The 24,763-nt window shown below is 37.1% G+C and overlaps 1 protein-coding gene and 1 non-coding gene across 3 annotated transcripts; one reads left to right on the top strand and one right to left on the bottom strand.

Moving 5' to 3' along the window:
• Positions 1-4,987: 4,987 nt before the first annotated feature.
• Positions 4,988-16,210, bottom strand: LOC115923652. Of its 2 annotated transcripts, none has more exons than XM_030984788.1 (3): positions 15,970-16,210; positions 8,823-9,173; positions 4,988-8,083 (listed from the first exon to the last, which is right to left on the bottom strand). In XM_030984788.1, the coding sequence occupies exons 2-3, from the start codon at positions 8,986-8,988 to the stop codon at positions 6,267-6,269; spliced, it is 1,983 nt and encodes a 660-aa protein (XP_030840648.1). In that variant the 5' UTR covers positions 8,989-9,173; positions 15,970-16,210; the 3' UTR covers positions 4,988-6,266. The 2 variants fall into 2 exon arrangements, with proteins under 2 accessions (XP_030840648.1, XP_030840653.1); XM_030984793.1 differs by having other exon boundaries at positions 8,823-9,122.
• Positions 13,136-13,346, top strand: LOC115923704. The gene has a single exon (XR_004064059.1). It is a non-coding gene; the product is annotated as a small nucleolar RNA U3 (small nucleolar RNA).
• Positions 16,211-24,763: the final 8,553 nt, after the last annotated feature.

Genomic DNA, 24,763 nt, shown 5'->3' with positions numbered 1-24,763 from the left:
GTGTAATTAAAACTTTTGATGAAAACATTTCTTGTATTAGCAATGCAATGGTAGTTTAAGAATAGGCCTACAGAATTAGAGTCCCTAAATATTCATTGTAACTATAACAAAAGATATATGTCTTTTTTTATTTCCAGTCCTGTAGTACTTTTTACATGTTTTCAAATGTTTGATTTTTTGTTGTTAATTTTTTTTTTCGGGGGGGGGGGGGGGGAGTACCCACTTAATAATAGGGTATACGGGGATGTGGGTGATTTTTCTTCCTGGAGGAAGAAATGTGACAATGTTTATTCATATTCCATATTCCATTTCAGGAAAGTAAAAAGAAAAACAAAATGAGTAGAACTAAAACGTTTTATGGTGACATGTGACAATTTATTTCTTCAATCATTTATTCATGTTCATCTTTAATAAATTCGTTGGTTTCTTCCTTTATAAAATATTTTATTTTTGGTTAACAAATTATGCCATGTGGGGGGGGGGGGGGACTCGCATTTGGTTCCGACTGGGGTGTGTCGCTAACAACTGACACCTTGTCACCATTTGTTTAGTCAAAAATGTATAAGTCCTGACAAAATGTATAAGGCCGACAACTGACCCGTACCTATATTTAATGGTCATTTAGGCAGAAAGGGGCCATTATTTAAAAGGTTTTTTTGTATACTCCAGCGAAAAAATTAGCTAAAATATCCGATCTGAATTAGGCCTACAAAACCCTAACCCTTGTCAAAGGATTTTTTGTGAAAAAATCATGCATTCCGGCGGCACATGATTCCCGTCTCGGATCCCCATAAACCTTTTATTATATATAATCTTTTATATTCATTTATTTTTGGTAAAGTGGAAGCCTTCACATACCGACATTTATCTTTCATTTCAGATTCTCATCCAGTAAATGGTTCTTCGCACATACACGTAGATGGGCATTCAGTTCATCAAAACATAACAAAACTAACAGAAAATATGCTCTAAAATCTGTGTATTTTACTTATTAAACAATATTATTGAGTGTTCCTTGTAAGTATCAGCTTCTGGTATACAGATCTGACAGGAAGAGGGGGGAAAGGATATAAAACCTTGTCACCATTTGTTTAGTCAAAAATGTATAAGTCCTGACAAATAAAATTTCTGTAAAATAAACATGTATGAAAACATTCTGTAACTAAAATAACATCACATGATTTCAAAATCCAGACGACATAACATTATACATCATCATTCTGTACACTTCACATATATACCTCAGCATGTTGTTATCAATTTTTAAGCCAGTGAATGCAGTGTAATTTGAATAAACATTGTCACATTTCTTCCTCCAGGAAGAAAAATCACCCACATCCCCGTATACCCTATTATTAAGCGAGTACTCCCCCCCCCCCCCAAAAAAAAAAAAAAAAAATCAACAAAAAAAATCAACAAAATCAACAAAAAAAATCAAACATTTGAAAACATGTAAAAAGTACTACAGGATTATAAAAAAGACATATATCTTTTTTATAGTTACAATGAATATTTAGGGACTCTAATTCTGTAGGCCTATTCTTAAACTACCATTGCATTGCTAATACAAGAAATTTGTTCATCAAAAGTTTTAATTACACAAAAATTACTCGAGTCTTGTCGGTACGGAGCCAGCTGATCTCTACACAGAGTACGTACATTCAAGAGAATTGCACACGATCCTTACAATAATATCAAATTGGCAACGCGCTATTTCTCGTCTGTTTCATGGTAGCTATGACCGCCCATTTTCGAAATATTTTCACCCTGACGAGGTTTTCAATAGTTTTTCGAGTTCATATTTGCAAAATCATATTATTTACATCGGCAAATGTGATTAGCTTTGGGAAATATTCGAATGGATTACATAATTTCATCGTACGATGGAGACGGAGAATGTGCTGTTTCACTCTCGTCGCACGGTAAGTTTATACACGTGTACGAACGGAGAGTTGGCGGTCTCGTTCACGCAAATCTCTCTTAAATAACTTGTCAATTAAACTTATGTTTTATACGAACGGCAAGGATTCAGTCACGGGGATAAGCTGATTTGGATTTTGTGTATTTTTATCCTAATTTCTGGCTACCAAAAACTATGTACCACAAAGTCAGTCCAAAAAAAGAAAACTAAGCCCTAAAATCGCGCTCGGCCCACGGTCTAATTGTCTTTTTCTCTTTTCTTCCTTTTATGTTGTTGTCCACAAATTTTTTTCAGTGGATTTTGCTTCATAGCACAACAAAATGCATGTTTGTTCCGTTATAAACTATTTTGCATTTATGAAACATGATAAAAAGGAAAGCTAAAATTGTTTACTTATACCCCAAAAATTGAATAATTTCCCTTCCCTTTCTTCTCTCTCTCCCTCTCTTTCCCCCCCCCCCCCCCCCCCCCTCTCTCTCTCTCTCTCTCTCTCTCTCTCTCTCCCTCCCTCTCTCTCTCTCTCTCTCTCTCTCCTCTCTCTCCCCCCTCTCTCTCTCTCTCTCTCTCTCTCTCCCTCCCTCTCTCTCTCTCCCTCTCCCTCTCCCCCCTCTCTCTCTCTCCCCTCTCCTCTCACCATCTCCTCTCACCCTCTCTCTCTCTCTCTCTCTCAGTAAAGATGCCTCTTCTTTGATTTATTAGTGTTCCTCATCTTACTAAAAAAATATTCCTATTACTGTTCTTTAATCGGTTAGATTTCAAATGTAGCATTTTTTTCTTGTCCTGAAACACATCGAAACATGTTTAAACATGTTTCAATGTTGTTGTTTTTTTATATTTTTTTTACAATCTCAGAAAAGCCCCAAAGGTACAAACTTACACCCCCCCTTTTTTTTCTTTCTTCATTTTGTTTATATTCTTGATTTATGTAACTTGACATGAACAGCAAATACAGTATTATATATTTGTTTATCTTTGGTCTTCCAGAAATGGTGCATGAGTTGGTAATTTATTTTATGAATTTAGAATGAAACAACTGTATAGATACATCACTTTGTTAACCAAAATATTCAGCAGATCTTGTGCTTTGAGCAAACGAACGTGGATGGCTGTGCTGTAAATTTACAATATCTCATAGTTTGGGGTTCGAGAACGTGTTAAAAAGGTAAATATGCAAAGGCTAAGATAATTGATGTGTGTGCGAGCCCTTGGAAAATACTTAAGTAAAGACAAACAAGGCTTTTTTTTCTACGTCTTTTTAATGTGCAAGTTTATACAGAACATAAAGATATAATGGTGTTAATCGCGATACAAGTTTTCATACAATTAATGATTATAATATTGAATGGCTTTTCTTTCGTGAGACACGAGGGTATACCGCACGCGCTTTCACATCGCTTTTCAGCTCATGAGATATACCCTTGTATCCCAATCAAGGCTATTCAATGATTGTATTAATCAAGGGGTCATTGACACAAAGACGTAACTCCATATTGGCCATTTTGAGAAATAGTGGTTTATGTGTCACTGAGCACTTCGGCCTTAAGGAGTTAAGTCTATGTTTCACCAGCCATTGACTTCAATGGGGTGTTGGGTGGAGTTAAGTCTTTGTGTTTCCTGGAAAGCCCACATTTTTCTGAACATTTTGATATCAAATACTCATTTTGGCAAAATATGGAGTTACGTCTTTGTGTCACTGAACCCTCGAAATGCTGTTTGTGCAATGCATCTACTTATACACGTACCGGTATATTCTGTTGGATAATGGAATAACAATAACTCTTCTTCATGCTGTATTAATGAGTCATAAAGAGGAGGGGTTTGATATTGTTTCAGATATAGGGTTATTTTTTTAAAGTGTAACTTTAATAAAGCAAGGTTGAATGCATCATAAATACTCTTAGATAAAAAGAAAATGTGACTATCACACATATTCCAATCCAAAATACCTCTAAATTGAGTTATGACAGTATTACCACATAATCTAGTGTCATATTTATACAATTGATTTGCCTGTTATTATTTCAAAGTTATGTTTTCTTGGATTTAAGAAGTATTTAAGATTTACTGGCGAAAAGCACAAAATCATGTAGATAAGCTGCATTTAATTGCATTGGTGTTTATTGCAGTTAATTTGGTTACTATTTTTGTTTTTCCCTTTCATTTTACTGATGCAAAAGTTTATTGCAGACGCCCCATTCCCCATTTGTTAAAAACAAAAGTAGGCCTATGGTTGACTACAAGAGACGTGGAAAAGATTGAAGTGTTTTTCAATTTGTTTTTTTTTTCTTTCAGTTTGCTTAAAAGAGAAAGGCATGGGTACTGTAAGCACATTTATGCTAGAATTAATGTAAAGACTAGATAATAATGTACAACATTTACTGATATATTGCAATGTTTGAAAAAATGAGTCGGTATGGATGTAAATACTTGTGGAAATGAAGAGTCTACTTTTGTCATACGATTTGTAAATAAAATTATACAAAATCATCTATAAGTATACCACGCATTGTTTAGTTTTCATTTTATTTCTCTCTTTTTCTATAAAAAATAGAAGTTGACTCAATAAAAAGAGGGATAAAAGGAAGAAAGATAGGAGCTTTGTTGATAAGAGGAATTGTGTTGGTGTGTGGTTAGTGCTCTGGTGCAATGCGATATGAAACGTACTACAGTGCGTCCCAGAAGAAAAAAAACTGAGAAGTATCGATGTTTTATCATAACTTAATCACAGAAACTCAACTTTCTAGAAATATGAATTTTTCTTCGAAATTCAGATACCGCCCGCCAAATGTCTTTTTGGATTCCTTCCTTCAAATTGCTTTTAATCACTCATGCGTGAAATATGCATCATCTGAGTAGCATCACATGAAAGAGGAGACTCTAAGCTTTCCAAATATGTATCATTCATTAATTATAGTTGTGATTAAGTTATGATAGAACATCGATACTTCTCGGTTTCGTTTTTTCTGGGACGCACTTTATAATTTGTGTCGTTTTGCTTCAATAGATGCAAAGAACTCTAACAGTATGAGCACAATAAATAACAAATTATCCTGGACTAGTCTTAACTTTAATTTAGTCAGTTCATTTATTTGATAGCTTCATTTAATAGAATGACTTACATATGACAAAAAAGCATTTTAGAATTTTAGAATTAAAAGGTAAAGCTGTGCATTAGTTTGTTTTTTTTAAGATTAAAATTTGCTTTAAATAACATATAATTCCTTTTATGTATTATAATGCATGCATGATATTGATCTATTTACATTATCATGATAAGAGACACAACATTTTCTCTCTCACTCTCTCTCTCTCTCTCTCGATGTGCACAGTTAAGTTCATTTTTTTTCTCAACAACTTTATTACAAAAATAATTATAACTGATCGAAAAATAGTTTATGCATTCTAAATTAAAGGAGGTTTTATGTAGCTGTGTGAAGTATCTGTAAGGCTCCCAAGTAATTCTAATGATTATATCCACTTGATCTACATAGTCACTAATAAGATCAGTGACATAGTGATATAGACTTATATCACAAGATTTCTTGATACTTCTATTTCTGTCTTTCATTCTTCTTGTGTCTCTCATTTAAAGACTATCTCTGACAGTGCTACTGTTTCCCGAAAACCTGTACTCAAGCACAGATCTTTACCAAGCGGAGGGATTTGAAGAACAAGAGGCTGCAAATTAGTTTATGTATGGTATGGTGCAGTAGTTACACAAATAAAAGATGAAATGAAGATCATATCAAGGAGCTACACTAGAATTTGAGGAACCACTCTATAAAGTTTTGACAGAAGATAGTTAAGATACAGTTTATAATCCAAACGATGTTACAGAGTCGCACTTGTATTCCTAAAATTATAAAAAAAAATTCACATGGCCATATACACTTTATCATTAGTCATATTCCACTTTGATGAATTACTAAAAGATTGTCATTACAATATTACATTCAATCATACACGATAATTAAAAATTATTCCCGTAAGCCTTCAAAAGTTTCAATAATATGTCAAACTCTTGAGGTGGAGGCTTCAGAGAATTTTTGTAAAGGACGACATTCCACTTTACTTTAATGCAGATCAAGGGCCATAAATTCTCCCAGAAATGTGCTGTAATTTTTTTTTTTTTTAGCTTCACTTTTAAGGAGTAAAAATATGTCGGAATCTTTAAAAGATCAATTAATAAATATAATAATATATGATTACCCCTTATCCGTAAAGCGCTTTGAGAAGGCCTGCGGTCCTGAAAAGCGCTATATAAGAACGAACTATTATTATTAAATATCATCCATCATAATTATCAATCTGTTTTAAAAGCGAAACTCCTTACGTACTTCCGTCGTCATCGTTTGGCATTTCTCTTTTTCTGAGCACTTGGTTTTCTCGCACCTGCCTTGCTTCTCGGTGTGCCATCTGCGGGCTTAGACACTGCCGAACTCTTTCCACTTTTGTTTGTTGCATCTTTGCTCGGACTACTACCCTGTTTTTTCTGTCCTGCCTCCCCCGTAGCCTTCACTGGCGTTTTGGGTTTCACACTTGTAGAAGGCCTATCGCCATCTTTCGCATCTCCTTTTATGTGTTTATTTGGGAGTTTGGCGTTATTGGCATACTTTGAATAAATGTTTGGGGTTTGGTTTCCTCCTCGCGATTGAGACGCATCGCCAAGGTCCAGGGGTTCCTCAGAGGCCTGTTGCTTCAGGTCTGCATCGCCCTCATCGGTATGAAGAAGTGGCGTTCCGCTTTCTGGGGTTCCTGGTTTATCATCCTCACTAGAGGCCTTTGCCACATTTTCTTCTAGAGGATTGGACACTCCCGCTGCTTGTGGTTGATCTCCAGCTTTGGTGGTAAGAGTGGGATTCGCGTCTGATTGATTGTTATCTTCGACGCGTTTGTTCATAAGTCCATCCTTGGGTGCTGAAGGGTTGTTGTGGGTTACCTTGTTCGCCCACTTTCCAGTCTGCGGTCGAGACCCTGGTCTCATATCGGAATCTTTCGATACAACACCCTGGCACGATTCTTGAAGACCAGTTTGTCTATTGCCTGTATTGCTTGTTTCGTTTACTAAGTGGTTTCCAGAATGATCACCACTTGTTTCCTTGCTTAAAATTTGTTCATTAACAGTGTTGTCTTTTGTACTAGGTGATACAACGTTTTGATGCGTGGGATGTTTCCTTCTGGCAGTGTTTGGCCTAACACTTCTGCTGTCCATACTATCTTGAAGTTCAGTGATATTTGATAGTTCCGAATATAAGCTGACCGACTCGAAATCTGCAGAATATCCGTCGTCATCACCATGACTTGATTTTGGTCTGACCGAGAGAAAGCCGATCGAGGTGGTGTCTGTTCTAGGAGTTTCAGAAATGGAATCATTCTCCTGCCTTTCGGGGGAGAGGTTTCCGTTTGTCTCATCGTCGTTGATTGCCAGACTGGTTGAATTGGGGAGAGGACTGGGATTTCTATGTACGACCACACTCGTGAGACCAAAGTTATTGTCATTGTCAAGATGTGTTGTCCTGTTTGAACTGTCGCCAATATCAACGACAGTCATATCTGGAATATTATTTTTATTTTCATCTGGTTTATTCAAAGCTTTATCCTTCCAAATAGCGGCCACAGTTTTAACAGCTTTCCCATTATTTGCTTTATCCGCTAAGGTCATTGCTTGTACTGTAAGCTTCGGCAAATGATTGGCAGTCGCTAATGCCTTGAGGATAGCGGTTTTAGTCGCCACCGCTGGTTTCTTTCCGATCCGGAACTCAATATCGCTCGACTCCTCTGCTTTCTTGGCCTCAAGCTCCAACTGACGTATCTCCTCTTCATCCGAATCGTACGACCTCGCAAAGATGTTAGCGTAGAGACGACCGGTCTTGGCGACGTTTCCATTTTCGGGTGTGTTCTGTCTGCTGGTGTTCTCCTTGAGGCCCATGGCTTCGGGTGATACTGTAACTTGGGACTGCTTCTCGCAGCAGCACTCCTTGCGATCGCGGCTGAAGACATAGTAGCGAAAGAAGTAGCTAATACCGAGGCTGAAGACGAAGAGAAGGATGAGGAAAAAAGCCGTGGAGGCGACTTTGGGTAGACCCTCTGGGGTGTGGGTACGTGACAAGTCGCCTAACTCGTCTTGGGGAAGGGTGGACGGTCGAGGGGTAGATGTTGACTCTGAAACGTAAATGGGATAAAACATGGTGTGATTAATTATGATACTGGAAAATGCATATACAAGTCACGGAAAGGATCATTCGAACAAAAATATCATGACCACCTAATTCTAGTTGTAACGATTTTGTTTTGTTGATGTTGCAACTGTCAAACATACGGTACAGTCGCCTGAGGTTTTTTCTGACTAGCAAACTTTCGTAAGAAAGTTAACGACAAAAACTGATAGTTTGGTTGGTAACTCTACCATAATGAACTTTCTTTTAACACAGTGAAATAAAATTATGATATGGAACTGTGTTTATTATTACGTATCAGATCCTGATTATTATTCTGTCATGTAGCTTCCAAACTGGTGTTCCTAATGTACCATTTGGCAAAATTATTATGAGATTTTTATCGTCACCTAGCTGTGAAACATTCGTAAGACACCTTTGTAGGGTAACTATGGATTGTAGGGTTAAGAAATAACCAGTAGCGGATTTCGGGGAGGGGGCAGCAACCAACCCGCGCTGCCACCCCCCCCCCACACACACACACACACACACACCCTTTGAGACCCATTTGGCTCACTACAAAAATGCCCCCGTAATCTTGATTTTTTTTTTTTTTTTTTTTTCTTTTTTTTTTGTCTTTTTTCTTTTTTTTTCTCGGAATCTCTCTCCCCTCCCTTTCAAAATCCTGGATGCGATTGATGGCGATCTGGTTTCAAATTAAATGACAAAAAAACTTAGAAACTCACCAGCTCCTACGAAAGCTGCATTCGCAAAGATAGGTATGAAGATGATAACCAGAAGTAGACCATTCCCGACGGGATTCCCGCAGCTGCAGGACACCATCAGGACCAAAGCCTGTTTGTCCCGCGGGGGCTTTAGACGCGCAATGGTAGCACTGAGCGGGGTCGACATGGTAAGGTATGCATCGTCTGGTTTCAGGGGTCCTCCTAGTCAACGTCGTCATCGACCTCCTTATCGTCGCTGATCGTCGATGTGATGAAGTAGATGTGAGTCGATGTTCATCGAGACGGATGCCTTTGGCTTTACTAAGATATAATTGGTAAATCTCATCAGCCAATCCCCATGTCCTTAGAAGCCTAAACGTTTAATAAGAAAAAATAGATGTTTAAACAAACAGACTTGGGGCTGAATTTTGTTCATCTGCAATTAAAGTTCATTTTATAATGATGACATTTTTCGATTAAATGTGTTATGTTGACAAAGTGAAATCATTAATAATCGCGGATGATTAATATTGTTGAATCCTGTAATACAAGTAAGATCTCCAAGCATCATGCCAACGGTGCTCCCTCCATGGCTCGACCAACTGTGTATGACACGTCCTCTCCAACAAGCTTTTTGGAGTTATGATATCATTCAGTCTGAACATATTCCTAGACAACAAATTCAATAATGGCGTATGAAGAATATATAATAAGCGAGAGGAATCTTAACACACCGGGGTCCAATATGTTATAGCAAAGTCTAATATAGCTTACCATATTGCAATGTTAGTTGACATATTCTAGGCCTTGACAAATAATCAATTACTATACTCGACTTTCATATGATCAAGGATATCTAATGATCATGATCATGATGCTATTTCGCATAACCTTCGTTTCTATTCAAGAAAACATGGACAGATGCAATCTCAGCCGAACTGAAAACACTTTTTAGTTAATAAACATGGTATATGTTTTTAAAACACTGGTGATTTTTATCCTTCCTTATTTTGAACATCTTATATATTCGAAGATCATCAAGCACTTGGCAGAAATATGAATTTGTCAGACAATACCGACAAACTTTGTCCGTTTTTTATAAATCTTGTATAACATGATGAACGAAGCTTTGACTACCAGCACCTGTCGCCTTATAACTCAATGTTTAGTATGTATGTATCCCATATTAATGTTTAGTCCTCGAATCGTGTCAGATCTAGAGCATAGTGAATTGCATAAGTTTATGAAAAAAGCGTGTTTTTTTTTGCTTGTCCTTTTTCTGAGACGAATGTGAAGCAAATCAAAACATCACGATTAAAAACCAGCGGAGTTGCCATGGGGGCACAGGGGCACGTGCTCCAATGATCGAATAACGAACAAATAGAGATGAAGAGATGGATTGAAATGGAGAAAACACCATTGCAAAACAATAAGATGCGACCCCTCCCCCACCGCCCCATCACTTTATGGCCTTCTAATCGCAGTTGGTCCGTATCATATTTTGATGCACCCCCTCCCCTACCCTCTCGGACGCCAGTTCCCCCTCACAGTGGATGTACCCACGCTACGCCATTGACCAAATCAAATCTTGATTCAGCAACCAACCCTTCTACGGTGAACGCCAGATTTAACATTAAGAAAGGCTTTGATTATGAAAGAATAGTCAAACCAATGTGCCATTTTAATAATATCATTGTCTGTCTGCTATAGTATTTTGCAGTCCCGGTTTAAAGAACGCAAATTAGTAGTACATGTTGTATTCTTACTGAATGTATAATTGAGTAGAGTGATGTCACCCGTATCTATGGACGCTATTTAAGAGGACCACTTAACAATGAGGTGCCAATCGGCTTTACTACCACCAGGGGAATCACAGTTGTTGTATACTTTAAGCTCAATTTGTTAAGACGAGAAAAGGCGACGCTAACGGGTGCCTTCTTTCAAGAACGTCTTTACAAGAACCCCCGCCACAGGGCATTGATGAGGACAAAAGGAAACTTATGTCACCTCCCTGAGGAAACACATTCGCTCCTTATCCCCGTGTAAACGTGACATGGGCGTCGCTAAAGAGTGTATTCAACACCCCCACCCCACCCCATTCATAAGGTTCTGCTGTTAGTTTGTTGCCAATTACTTTAAAATAAAGTGTGGATGTTAATTCCCTTGACTTTCAATCAAGGGGTCTTGGGTTCCAATCCCATTCCGGCACTAATGTTCTTTGGCAAGACATTAATCTTTATTTACCACTCTCCATCCCTTTGGAATGGGTACCTAACATTATGCTCGAGCGCTACATATTTGGATGCCCGGCTATATGACTGGTGTAATAATGTTAATTAGAGTGCCAATTAAGAGCGCATACCTGTCATGAACGCTATACAAGAATACATTATTAGTATTTGTTATATGGGGCACAGCCAAACCATGCCCCCTTTAAAACCAATCCACTACCTGAAGTACACAAACGAAAAAATATGCCACTAATTGCGTTCTAGTGGCCTCTTTTTTAAAATACAGAATCCTGGACTCGCCCCTGTCCTCATCATATCATATTGTATTGATGATCATAATTATCAAATGAGGGAAGGGCACAACCGAACAACACGCTAACCAATGAGCTACATACCCAGTTGGCCTAGATGAAGAAGAAAAAGTGTGCCCCTATATATAACTGTGTTCTTGTGCCCTACCCCCCCCCCCCCTTCACATAGTCCCTGATCCACACCTGCCCTCATCCCTTTTGTCAAAGCTGTAGTGAAGGTACTTTAATGTCTAATGGCGGACCAAGGACACGGCGGATGATGTTTGTTTGTTTTCACACTCTTCTCTCAAGAAGCTTTATCTACAAAAGACCACCTTTTCGTCGCCCGCTAACGATTTTCTTCCAAATATATTTATATACCACCATAAGTTGTTGCGGAAAGGAGGAAGATTGTTACATCGATTTTATTGTAAATATAAATACAGGAAAATCAAATAAAAATGAGCTCGCACCAAGGCAGATGTTTTTGCCACGCAATATTCGCCGCACTTATTATGAATAGAATTAAAGATGACTGTGGCTATTTCTTTCATTTTTTTAAAATCTGTTTTATTTATTTGTTGGTGTGTGGGTGTGGATGTGGGTGTATGTTTGTGTGTTTACTGACGTAGCTACATTGTAGGCGTTAAGAAATCATAGTCCAACTTCAATTTTATTTTAAATTGACTTTATTACCTGATGATGTAACTTTTAAAAAGCAATGCCGCATTATTTCTCACACAATATATACTTTGCATGTTTAGCGTGTGAATTATAATAGTTTTAAATTGTGTATAACTTTTTATGATTGATAACAGAATGAATATAATAAAGAAAATTAATATCCATAAATCATAATTGCGCTGACATTTTTGTGTCATTAAAGGGGAATTCCACCCTGAAATTAAGCTAGTTTTAATAGGAGTAGAAAAATGAGAGAAACAAGTCAGTGAAAGTTTGAGCAAATTCCGATTAAAAATAAGGAAGTTAGGATTTTTGAAGTTGTGATCAATCAAACACAAATTGGCAACTCTATGACGTATCATGCGAGCTCAACTTCCATTTGCTCAGTACTAAAAAAATCTAAAATTTTCATTTTCCCTCAAGAAAAATTTCAACCATACATGCACCCTAAATATAATAATTGCAAATATGTTTCTATACTCCCCCTGCAAGGAACAAATATATATTCCGTCATCAATAACGAAGAAAACATGATTTTATGGAATATTATGCACAAAGCAAATGAAGGAGAGCTCGTATAATAAGTCACAGAGTTGCCTATTTGTATTTGATTGATCACAACTTCAATAATTCATAACTTTCTTATTTTCATTCAGAATTTGCTCAAACTTTCATTCACCTGATTTTCTTATTATTCTGCCTCTATCGAAACAAACTTATTTTGGGTGTGGACTTTCCCTTTAAATCATCGATATCAAAATGTTTGTTTAAAACAACCGTGAAAATGTGAAATCCAAGTAATTTGATTAATTAATTTTGAACACAAGTAGATGGGTATTATGGAAGTTAAAAAATAGAAGATAATTCATAATTATGATAGGGGCATGTAAACTATATACCAATATATCATGGCCTGCGCATGATCTAGAAATCATTTCGAACTTATGTTTTATTTTATAGTGTCCCCATTCCCAATGGCGGATTAAGTGAGCTCAACCGACTCGTGCGCCTGGTTCCCCTTTAAAAAACATGATCTATCATTCTTTTTAAGTGAATAAAGTACTGCAAGAGATTTATTCCTTCCACTTTTCTTCATCTTTTTTTTTTTGGGGGGGGGGGGGGGGGGAGGGGGGCTTGTTAGAGATTTTTTCTGCCCCTTGAGATTTGAATCCGCTCTAACACAAGTCATGCATGACCACGATGATGAGTTGGAGGGTTTCCCTCTGAGTGCGAAGCGGCTTGGAGTATTTTATCTTCTCGATAATTCGCTCATTGTCATTGGCGACCGGTCATCTTTTCCTTTGTTAGGAAAATGATGAGGGAAAATAATTCTGAGTGGTAAGGGGGTGTATCATAAATAAATGTAGCTAGAGGCATGGGTCAACTCCCCTCGCCCTTCCCCGCAGCCCCGAAATTAGTTATTTACATATTTAACACTGTCTATTAAAAATGTGGGCAAAGTGTGATTTCTCTTTGAATTGTTGGAGCGTTAGCTCTGGTTGCCTACTTCCATTGTGACAAGGCCTAGAGTGTCTCCGTTTGAAAAATCATGCCTATCACTAACCTTGTTTAGATAGATTATGATCACATTATAAAGCCCTACGGGGTGCACAAACAACTTGGAAAACACTTAACACAACATTTCTGTATCTTTGAATTGTTGGCGATACAAGGTTGGGATTATAGGAGTATGCTTCTTTTGCCCCCCCCCCCCCCCCCCATTTGCAATGTTTTCTCTCAAGATATCCCTTTATTGGATCAAAAACAAATTATGTATATTGATAGATTCATATCTTATGGAGATTTATTTTTAATGCAACTTTGATGGCTAAAAAACAAAACAATTATGCATTAATTTGTGGAAGTCGGAGGTAAAATGAAGGGATTAAAATATTTAAATCCATTTCCAATCCATTTCATTTTAATATACTTGATATATATATTATGTAGGAATTACTCATATGCGTATTACATGCAGCCTTTGGAGAGGATGTGAAAGGACAAGAAAATTTGAGTAAAAAAGTGAAAGAAAAGTAAGGAGGAGAAGAAGTTGTAGAAGAGAGATGGAAAGAAAGGGAAGAAAGCAAGAGAGGGTGAAACGGAACAGAAAGAGAGAGAGAGAGAGAGGGGGGTAGAGAAAGTGAGACGGGATGGAAAGACAGAGGTGTCATAATGACGTAGATCACTTATTGCCTGGAGATGTATACGTTCGTGTTAGTAAAGATAAGCTATAGTTATATTCCCTTTAATGGTATCTATTTGCTCAAGTAATCTTCACCCACTCTTCCAATTACACCATTACACTAAAACGTCACTCATCCAAAGAACTGATTATTAAATTCAAGCGGAATTCAAACAAATGACGATAATTTAAAAATACGATTCGCCAACATCAATGCAAAGAACGTTGTAAATCTTGACATGAAAATATCAGGATAAATGACAAAACGCCTTAATAAAATTGTGGGGTGCAAACAGCAAATAAATCACTAATAGATCACTGTGATTCTTTGCACAAGCAACATCTCAACTTTGTTTTCATATTTCCTATTGCCGCAGGCATGAATATGAAGTGTTTAATTTTTTTTGTATAACAGACGTACAAAGCAATTCAATTTTTAAAACTACATTTGCAAAAAAGGAAACGCTTGAAACTTCTAAAGCATAAAGTAGTATTATTCTGGTTAAACTGATACAGTCCGGTACCAGACTGGTATAATAATCGATCGTCGTTTTTTCTTTATATGTTAGAGACCACATTATAGATTCACCCGGTCATCTATAAGCCATGACCTTGAACGAGATTCGTATTAGACATTGGCTCATGCCTCGTGATGCAAATTCAAGATCAGAGCCCAGAGTTACAAAAGTTTGCCAATATATTGTTTAATATTTAATGCGAAACAACATGAACATAGTCGGGCTGCCTGTCAAAATGACGTCGACCTGGGTGGAATAATCCCTATGGAGTGGAGAATGTGTCGAGGTTGTATGCGGGCAAGCCCGAATGTGATGACCGGGGTAATGATATATCTGTATAGCTTAGAGATCATCGTAGATGTAATAACTGATAAACGCTATGTAAACCAATACTCATTACTATCATTGTTACTTTTATCATTAGTATGATCATTATGCACGTAATTGGTTAAGCTGTCATTATTTTAATTCCTAATCCTAATATAAAATTATGAAGTGTGGTGTTTGAGGAAAATAGTCTTCACAGAAGCTCTTTTTTCTCCAGGTGCATAGGAAGATAAATACCACTCTATATCATCATAACATTATGTAGTTTAGTATATATTTATTATTTTGTCCATGATATCCACAAAATACAGCTCATTTTGTTAAAAAGAAGCATATTTAATCCTTAGATTGTAGTTAGTTATGAGTAGGTCTCCTATACTTAGACAAAAATCTGGGCAACATTGAAACTGATAATAGAGCACTCAACGTTTCGTTAAATATTTTACATAAAGCAGAGCTATTACATTATCAACTTTACTTCAGTTGCAGTCACCAGGTATATCATTATCGAATATATAAATTGTTATCACCATTACGATCATACGGAGGAAAGCATTACTTCTTAAATAGCATTATTGTGATATATATATATATATATATATATATATTCACTGAGCGAATAAGACAAATTTGGATCATAGTAAACTTATACATAACTCTGGAATCATTACACTTTGATAACTAAATAGTATTCCAACTACTGGTAACTTTATGGCTGTGGACAAAATAATGAACAATGCGACAGCATGCAGTCTCATCAATAATAATTATTACAGAGATTATAACGTTATACCTGTATACTCAAACCCGACGCGTTGCTATCTCTTTGTTCCTAGGCTGTAATTGTAACTCAATAATCGTCTTGAATTCCCATTTTGAAAACTAACGAATTATTACAAGAATACCTTTCCCCAAAAGAAATAGCAATTCACTTACCACTCTTAGAAGATACGAATGTTATTCCCGTTATCCGAAAAAGCGTCTGGTATGAAAAGCACTAACTTCACTCATAGAGTACTTGCATTAGAGCTACATCCACTGAACCAACTTCGATCTGCCCCTCTCACAATACATGCATTGGGGATCTCATTGTATTCTGATGAATGGAGACAACTAATTCGGTGATGTCCCATAAACCATAGAAGATCCAGGCCCTACGCTTCTTAGTCCTCGTTGTCATGGACCGGCATGTATAGTCCAGTGATTTTGGGTCGATCAATTTCTTCTCGTGTGAAGAGAAAGCTTCCAGCCCCCTTTTGTCCACGCTACGAACAACAATGTTTTTGCATTTCTATCGGGGCCCCATGTTATTTCCCCTTCCCCTCATTATTCGTAAATAAATTGTCACAAGTCACGAAACATTAATTTATCGAAAGAAACATTATTAGGTAAACGTTTAAACAATGCAGGGCGCAACTCGTTTACGACATATTCATTTAAAAATTCTCATGAATTATTAAAGACGCGCCTGTGAAAAAAGCTGTTTTTTCTTTTGAGCCGTTCGTGGACGCCATTCGCTCATATCGATCGCCTGTTAACTTTCATTTATTCGATTGGAACACAGAGGAATACATCAGAGGGTGAAATTCTTGTTTTCAAATTGATCGGGAAGGCAAATGGTAAAGTAATGAAACAAACAAGCGTTTCACGGGCTTTATAGCACTCAATGGCCAAGACTTGTTGACTGCATCTTGCATGGGCACCATTCTTCCATGTACATGGGGAAGAAAAAAACAGCAGATAAATTAAGAGGAAACGTTTATTAGATTAAATTTTCAGCGCTCAAGGCCCCTAGTAACGATCTGTTAAGGTCAAAAGAATTACATTCCTCTTTTGAATCTTCTTTTGCTCTTTCTTGTACGTTGATGGTAATAAAAAATCGTGGATTATATCTCAATAAACTGATTTGATTGAGAGCATATAGGCGTGAAATCGTAATAAATATGGCTGCAGCCCCCTCCCCAAGATTATTGAAAATGTTTCTGGCAGTTGTTTTTTAATGCGATCAAGTATTATTTCAGTGACAATTTTCAATTCAAAGGTTAAACATGATGAACTAACCGGGTAATAGACAAAAATGGCAAAAGTTTTGCTGTCAACCTTCGCTTGCTCGCAAATTTGAGAATCGGGGAAGATTTTTTTCTTCCTCTCTGTTATCCCTCCCGTAGCATCCACCCATTTACCTCTCCTTTTTGTTTGCAGTTCTCACACGAATTTTCATTTCTCAATCTCTCATTTCCTTTTTTCCATTCTCAACATCTATAAATTGTCTGGAGTATTATTTTAGAGCTTTATTTTATTTTTAGGTCTGTTTTTACACCCCCTTTCCAACTTGAGACGCGAAGACATTCTATTTCCAATTCTCCTCTCTCTTTGATAATTAACTCTCTTTTTATCTTCCCTTTGGATCATTACAATTATTTTGTTTCTGTTTTCCCACCTCATCCCATCTCTCTACTATTAGAGAGCGAAGTTGTATTTTTATCTGATCTAATTTGTTGCTGTACATATGCAATCTACAAAAAAGGTAAATCAACAGAATATAACTTACTAATTTAAACAAACAATTAATTACGAATAATATACATATCTTTAGATTTATGTAAATGAGGAGAGAAATAAACACCATCGGTGTCAATCCTGTATTTCTGTAAAACTGTCAAAATCCCTATTAAGCTCCTCAGATGTAGATGACAAGATGCAGATAGAGACAATTAGGAAGGGAATGGGGAGATGAAAGGAGGGGAGGATTGAGATAGGAAAAGAGAGAGGGTGAGAGGGGGTGGAGGAAAGAGGAGAATAATAGGCCTCGTTGTGATTTCAAAAAAGAAATTCGCTTTTAGTTTATTCATTTAAACAAAAATTGACCATGATGACTTTCACTCCATCTCAAAATGCTTTAATTTCACCGATAAGATGTAATTTCATTGTTTCCTTAAGAAAATGTCAAATGTCATGCAACAAACAACAAAAGGGGCTCCTACAAAGAGAAAACTAAAAGCGAAAATATACAATTTTTAGACATTGGTATATAGGCCTACCCCTAAATTGTCATCATTGTGATTACATTGTCAGGGATGATTTCAATATTTATTTTTTTGCTTTACATTGCCCAAGATACTGCTTAGCATCAACTTTGAAGTTGGGTGTAATGGTCTGAATATTCATTTGTGAGCGAGCGAAGCAAACGACCACAAATCTTAAGATTTGAGAGGTCGCAGTGCAAAAAATTACATCCTGTAAAAAAAAAAAAAGGAGGGGGGGGGGGTCCCAATGGGTTTTAAGCACAATCTAATCATGAAAGACTGAAAAGACCTTTAATAAGTAACATAATCATATGAAATATACATGTGAGCTAACGTAGCGAGCAAGTTTTTCGGGGAATTGAATACAAATTTGCTCTAAATCGCTTCACATTATAAGGGGCGCATGTAATAGAGAAAGGAAAATGGGTTATTTATCAGGAGGGAAAAGGACACTAAATAAAAGGAGGATGTGTCAAAGTGAAAAGGGCAATTATCAGAGGTGAAAATGGGGCAATTCTCGCACCTGAATAGGGGCACCCACCAGAGATGAACAGGGGCACTTATCAGAAGAGGAAGGGTCAATAATTACAAAGGATAAGGGGCACCTCTCAGATATGAAAAGGGAGAGATCTCAGAGGTGAAGGGAGCATTTATCAGAAGTGAAAAAGGGCACGTAAGATATTGGAAAAGAGACACTTATTGCAAAGGAAAAGGGGCACATACATGTCAAAGGAAAGTGATGCGTCATGAGTACCTCAAAACACTGATGGTATATACAGCTAGAGACCAGAATGATCCACCTATTAGCAGGTAGACGAGAGTGAACGAGTGAACTACATAAGGGTTTCCAAAGTTATGCCCTCGGATAATGGATGAGGTCGAGAACCCCTTCAATAACCCGTTTTTTGTTTGCAGAGAAGATCTGGAAGGACGAGCAGAGATTATATGTCTCGAAAGGCTGTATGTTGTCACAAACCACTGCACTTGGAACAATGGGGAAAGACGTTTCCGAACGTCAGCATCGGGACCATTAAGACAAAAAAGAGCACTGAAGTGTGCTCAGGTGTGTCCTCTCGATGTCCTGACGACGAAGATGGTGATACACAAGATGCAGTCGAGTGGATGTGATATAGGGATTACAGGTTGAAATGAAGCAGAAGTGATGCAAGATAATGACCCGGGCAAGGACAGATATTACTATCCACCAAGATATAGAATGAGTAAGTTAATGATGATGACGACTGTACAGTGTCCTCCCTCATCCCCCCTCCCCCTACCCTAGCCGCCCTTACAGTGCACCCGAACCTTTGGGGCGAAGAAAACAAGTAGATAGACTTGACAACAAAAAACAGTAACCAAAATGAAGATGACAGAGGGAGTCCAGAAAGTAGGTGGGATTGAGAGAAAGAGAGAGAAAGCGAAAGAGAGAGATAGGGGATAGGGGATACTAAAATGTGACTGAAGTATGTGCAGTTATTTTATTAATGGTTTATTTATTCAAAAAATCTCTTGCATCCCAAAGGCTGAATTGCACGATTTTTTTAACAATTCAGTGACATAAAAAGGCACTGTAAAAAGCATTACACAAAATAATAACTGCATACAAAATTAGTAGCATATTCAACAAATATTCTTTCACATTTTAAACCAAAATAGCTCGAATTAGTATTAGATGGTATACAGCACTGGCGTACTGGTGGGGGGGGGGGGGCTTGGGGGCGCCAGCCCCCCTTCCCCCAAATGAAATTGAACCATGACTTATTTTCAATTCCATATACAAGTGATGTATAAATGTTCGTGATATCACATGATTTTCAACAAAATGCGCGTTTCTCCATTTCTGTTGCAAACTGGTAGTGAGCACTAATTATTTTTTTTGGTCCTCGAAAATTTGAAAAAATTGCACCCCCCCCCCCCTTGAGGGCCAGGGGGGGGGCATCTCCAAAAAAAGGTAAAATCAACGTTAGAAATTGTAAAAATACACATTTTTTTTTCCCGACATTGGGGGGGGGGGGGGGGCAACTGAATTCAGACTAGGATTAAGAGTTGAGAACGATACAACGATTTGTCTTCTTTCTCTGATAATTTAATGTAAGGTGGAAGCTTCCGCGCTTTTCGCTGGATTGGCGAATTTGAATTCAGACAAGGATTAAGAGTAATAGTTTAATGAAACGTGAAAGCTTCCGCGCTTCGCGCGAGATCGGCAAAAATTAATTCAGACAAGGATTAAGAGTCGGAACCGGTATAATGAATCGTCTTTTTTCTCTAATAATTTAATGCAGTTCTTGTTCTCCATGTTCTTGTTTTCTTTTTTTTTCCTGTATGTGTGTTTTTAGGGGTAGGCTTTTATATAAGGAATCCCTCCTTTCTGCCTATCCCAAATGCTCTTATAAATTGCCATTGTTATCACTTTCTTGTTTTTTTTATTATTCCATTCTGTATTTGTATGTTTTAAATGTTTTAATGAAGAGTGTTGAATAAACTTTGAATTTGAAGTGTCAAAGATTCCGCGCTTCGCGCGGGAGAGGGGGAAAACTGAATTCAGACAAGAACACGATACAACGAATCGTCTTCTTTTTCTAATAATTTAATGAAACGTGAAAGCTTCCGCGCCTCGCGCGGGATGGGCGAAAATGAATTCAGACAAGGATTAAGAGTTATAGTTTAATGAAACGTCAGAGTTTCCGCGCTTCACGCGAGATGGGCGAAAATGAATTCAGACAAGGATTAAGAGTCGAAACCGGTACAATGAATCGTCTTCTTTCTCTAATAATTTAATGAAGTGTCAAAGCTTCGGGAGGGAGGGGAACTGAATTCAGACAAGAACACGATACAACGAATCGTCTTCTTAATTCTCTAATAATTTAATGAAACGTGAAAGCTTCCGTGCTTTGCGTGGGATGGGCGAAAATGAATTCAGACAAGGATTAAGAGTAATGATTTATTGAAACGTCAAAGCTTCCGCGCTTTGCGCGGATTGGGCGTAAATGAATTCAGACAAGGATTAAGAGTCGAGAACGGTACAACGGATCGTCTTCTTTCTCTAATAATTTAATGAAGTGTCAAAGTTTCCGCGCTTCGCGCGGGAGGGGGGGGGGGGGGACTGAAAAATAACTTAGTTCCCATCCCCGGGTTTATAGGGTTAAATTTGTAGACATTTGGACATTGGCATTAATATATTTGTCGGTATATTTGTTGCTCATTTTGTGGGTAATCGGTGGCCTCTATATACACCCTCCCCACTCCCCCACTGACACAGATCTAGCGACACCCCTGATAACGACACAGTTTATACACTCGAGAAATGTTTTGCTAGTACTACTGATGAAGTACCGGACCACCGTCTTTGTGCATTGTGCGGCATCGAAGCATATACAACTTTTCTATAACTTATAACCAATCAGAAGGCCTAGTTTTTTTTCCAGGAAGTGCCGGTGGACATTAATGCGCCAAATGTGGTTCTCAAAGAGGGAAAATAGACGAAGATAGAGATAGAGAGGAGTAAGTTTGAGAAAGAAAGAGAGGGGAGAGAGAGGAAGATAGAGAAAGGGGGACAGAGAGAGAGAGTGAGAGAGGGGGAGAGGGAGAAAGGGAAAGGATAACATATGAGTAATTGTACGTAGCAGAAGAATATCTCAAGCAGCGATATGATAGCAAGAGTAAAAGAGGGAGGTTGAAAATAAAGGAAAGTGGAAAGAAAGAAAATGATTCATCTCTAAGTGACCAGGAACCTTCATGTCGTCTCCTAAGGGATAACCCGCGATTGAAGTGACCAGATTTTGTGAAGGCCTGGGCATTTTTTTTTTACAAAGATGAATCCTTCTAAATACTAGTCTCCTATGTGTGTATTCCAGCGCTTCATTGTAAAATGAATAAGCTGAATCCATGATTAAACAAAGGGCATGTTTTTGCACTCTCTCAATTTCACGAGTTCGGGAGAAGGTAAGACCCGAGTGCTAAACGGGGGTAGCATATGAGGGGGCGAATGAAACCTATATAAATGTCAACAAATCACAGATATGGAGCCGAAACGGAATTAATATTTTTGTTTAATTCTTTTTCATATTCGATCCGGTAGAAACCACCCATATCAAGAAATTAGATAGATGCATTTATGTTAATTACAAATTGATCAGAAAACATCACACAGAGAAACACAGCGAAGGCTACAATTTCAATGCAATTTAATCAAATGATATCAGAATATAGTACATAAAACAAACAAATTCGTCCCAAATGTTAAAATTTAAAATGTTCTAGGACATGGAGCTGTGTAGGGCAAAAAAAAAATTCATGATGTAGCAATGTCCTCTCTCCATACTTCTTTTTCCTCTAATATACATTATGCATATGATGAGTTGACCATATATTGCAAGAGAAGAAGTGATGATGTATTATCTTGGATTTAAACACTACATAGTTTTGGTGACTGCGCTGCCTATTATGTTAATATCAATATATGAAAATGTATTTCAAGGATCAGAATTGTGAAAACAAAAAACACAAAATACAAAAAAGACCTTAGAATGAATTACCCCTCGACACCAAAATCTTTCACCCCAATGAAGTTCCATTTAAAAGAACAATTGTAATATCTACCTATCATACTAATATCAATATATGAAAAAGCATTTCCGGGAGAGAAAAATGTGAAAACACATTAAAAGAGCATAAAATATCTCAGAATTTGATTGCCCCTGAAGCCATAATCTTTCTACCCCATGAAGTTCCTATAAATGCACACTTTATTATTAGTTTCATCATTTATGTGAGACACCATAGAGGGAATTTTGTATACTTTTGTGAAAGTAAAGAGTACAAATTATACAATTTTAATTTAGGTATAGAAGTGGTATCAACCCCTGAATAAAGATATGGCACAGAAATTTCTGCTCTTTCACATATCTTAATCATGTTCACATGAGAATAATCTCTACACAACTGCTAACTTAATAATAATAATAAAGAACGTTCTTCAAAACTAGAAATGTTAGTGTCCTGTTATAATATAAAATGATTGATGAAAGAAAAATGAGGTCTTGACATGAGCTAAATTACATTAATTCATTAATTAATTAAACAAATTCCCTAAAGTACTTATGGAACCAGTGAATCAAGGTCGTGTTTCTAATGTTTGCATTGACATTTGTGAGTGAATTTTAATGGTTGACATCACTTTCATTCTTTCAAAATGAATAAGAAACTTATTATACTGGGCTTCGATCATTACATGATCTGGTTCTTGGATTAATCTGATTTGATCTTGTTATTAGGTTCTCCAACTATTGGAAGGTGTAAATCTTGAATCTCTAAAAAAAAGTCTCAATCAAGTAAATTTTGGTAACATACTATCATACAATATGTGAACTACCAAACAGTAAAATTTATTTACAGAAACTCTGTGAAACAATTATACGATATGTGAACTACCAAATAGTATAATCAATTTCTCGAATCTCTATGAAGAAAAGATGATTTTTAGCTCGTGACTTATTAATACGAATCACTACATGATGCATGTTTGAGGAAAGAAAAAAAACTGTTAGTATGTACCGAGTACAGTTTCTCCAACTAACTGAGCCATAGTTCTGTTTGTAATACGTATACTGAGTAATGACATATGAAATGAGAAATTAATATATGAGAGAATATTCCATATTGGTATTCTTTCAAAGCAAATACAACTTTCCTGGTCTTGATAACAGGATTACAATCACCCTGTACCTATTTTTAACGACGCAACTTCTGCTTTGATTAAAAAAAGAGAAAGAATATTGTCCAGATATAAAGGATCTTTTTATACTTGTGTTATCATATCGTTTTAAGAAGTACTTCTGATATGATCATAAAAGAGAAAAGGGTAAACAGAAACATTTTTTCTTTAGTTTCTACATTGTGGTATCTTATTTGTGACACTTTATTATTAGATAGACAACATTAGGAATAAACTACATCTAATTATTTATTGCAGCAATTACCATAAAACAATAAACTTTTTCAATTACAGTGGTCTATAAATGGTTATTTGTAGAAAAGGCATTCATCTCTAGTCTCGATATCTGATTACATTGGGTGATCATTTCATGCACAAATAATTAATAGGCAATTATAATACGATTTCATATGATCATAAATATTTCAGCATCTCCATAAGCAAAAGTTCATTTAGGATTACTGAATATAAATATACTTATACAGTAGGCTTACGGTTGCAACATGTGAGAGAGGGGGGAGGACCCGGCCCCCACTCAGTGTCAAAGGGAGGGTACGTGTATGCATGTTCCCTCCCTTTGAAAGCACCCCCCCCCCCTAAATCTGTGTGTGTAAAGTCAATATGGGTGATTTCTTGTGTATTACGAGCCAGACTTTGTTGCGTGGGATTTTGGGAACATGAATGCGGTCCTTCCGTATTCCGGGGGGGGGGGGGGGGGGGGGGGGCGAGGGGAGGATTGGGGAGTCCTGAAAAGGACTGTCGGTAATCATCCTTCTTGAGTGTGTGTAAATATACTTCTACATTAACAAATGAATGAAAGGTGCGATCATCATTATAGGGGGGGGGGGGGAGAATTGGGGAGCCCTGAATAGGACTGTCAGTAATCATCTTTCTTGAGTGTGTGTAAATATACTTGTACATTAACACTGAATGAAAGGTGCGATCATCATTATATCTTTACTATTAATTTTCATAATCTTGGCATAAATGG

Source organism: Strongylocentrotus purpuratus, unplaced genomic scaffold (genome assembly GCF_000002235.5).
Source record: "Strongylocentrotus purpuratus isolate Spur 01 unplaced genomic scaffold, Spur_5.0 spur5_contig_834, whole genome shotgun sequence".
NCBI classification, from domain to species: domain Eukaryota; kingdom Metazoa; phylum Echinodermata; class Echinoidea; order Camarodonta; family Strongylocentrotidae; genus Strongylocentrotus; species Strongylocentrotus purpuratus.
Note: the sequence above shows the minus strand (reverse complement) of the source record. Positions and strands in the feature narration are given on the sequence as shown.

Bases quoted from the DNA above. Each gene is read 5' to 3' on its own strand.
- LOC115923652 (XM_030984788.1), bottom strand. From the start codon at position 8,988: ATGTCGACCCCGCTCAGTGCTACCATTGCGCGTCTAAAGCCCCCGCGG. The intron at 8,084-8,822 runs GTGAGTTTCTAA...TTTACGTTTCAG, and splicing joins TGCAGCTTTCGTAGGAGCTG to AGTCAACATCTACCCCTCGA.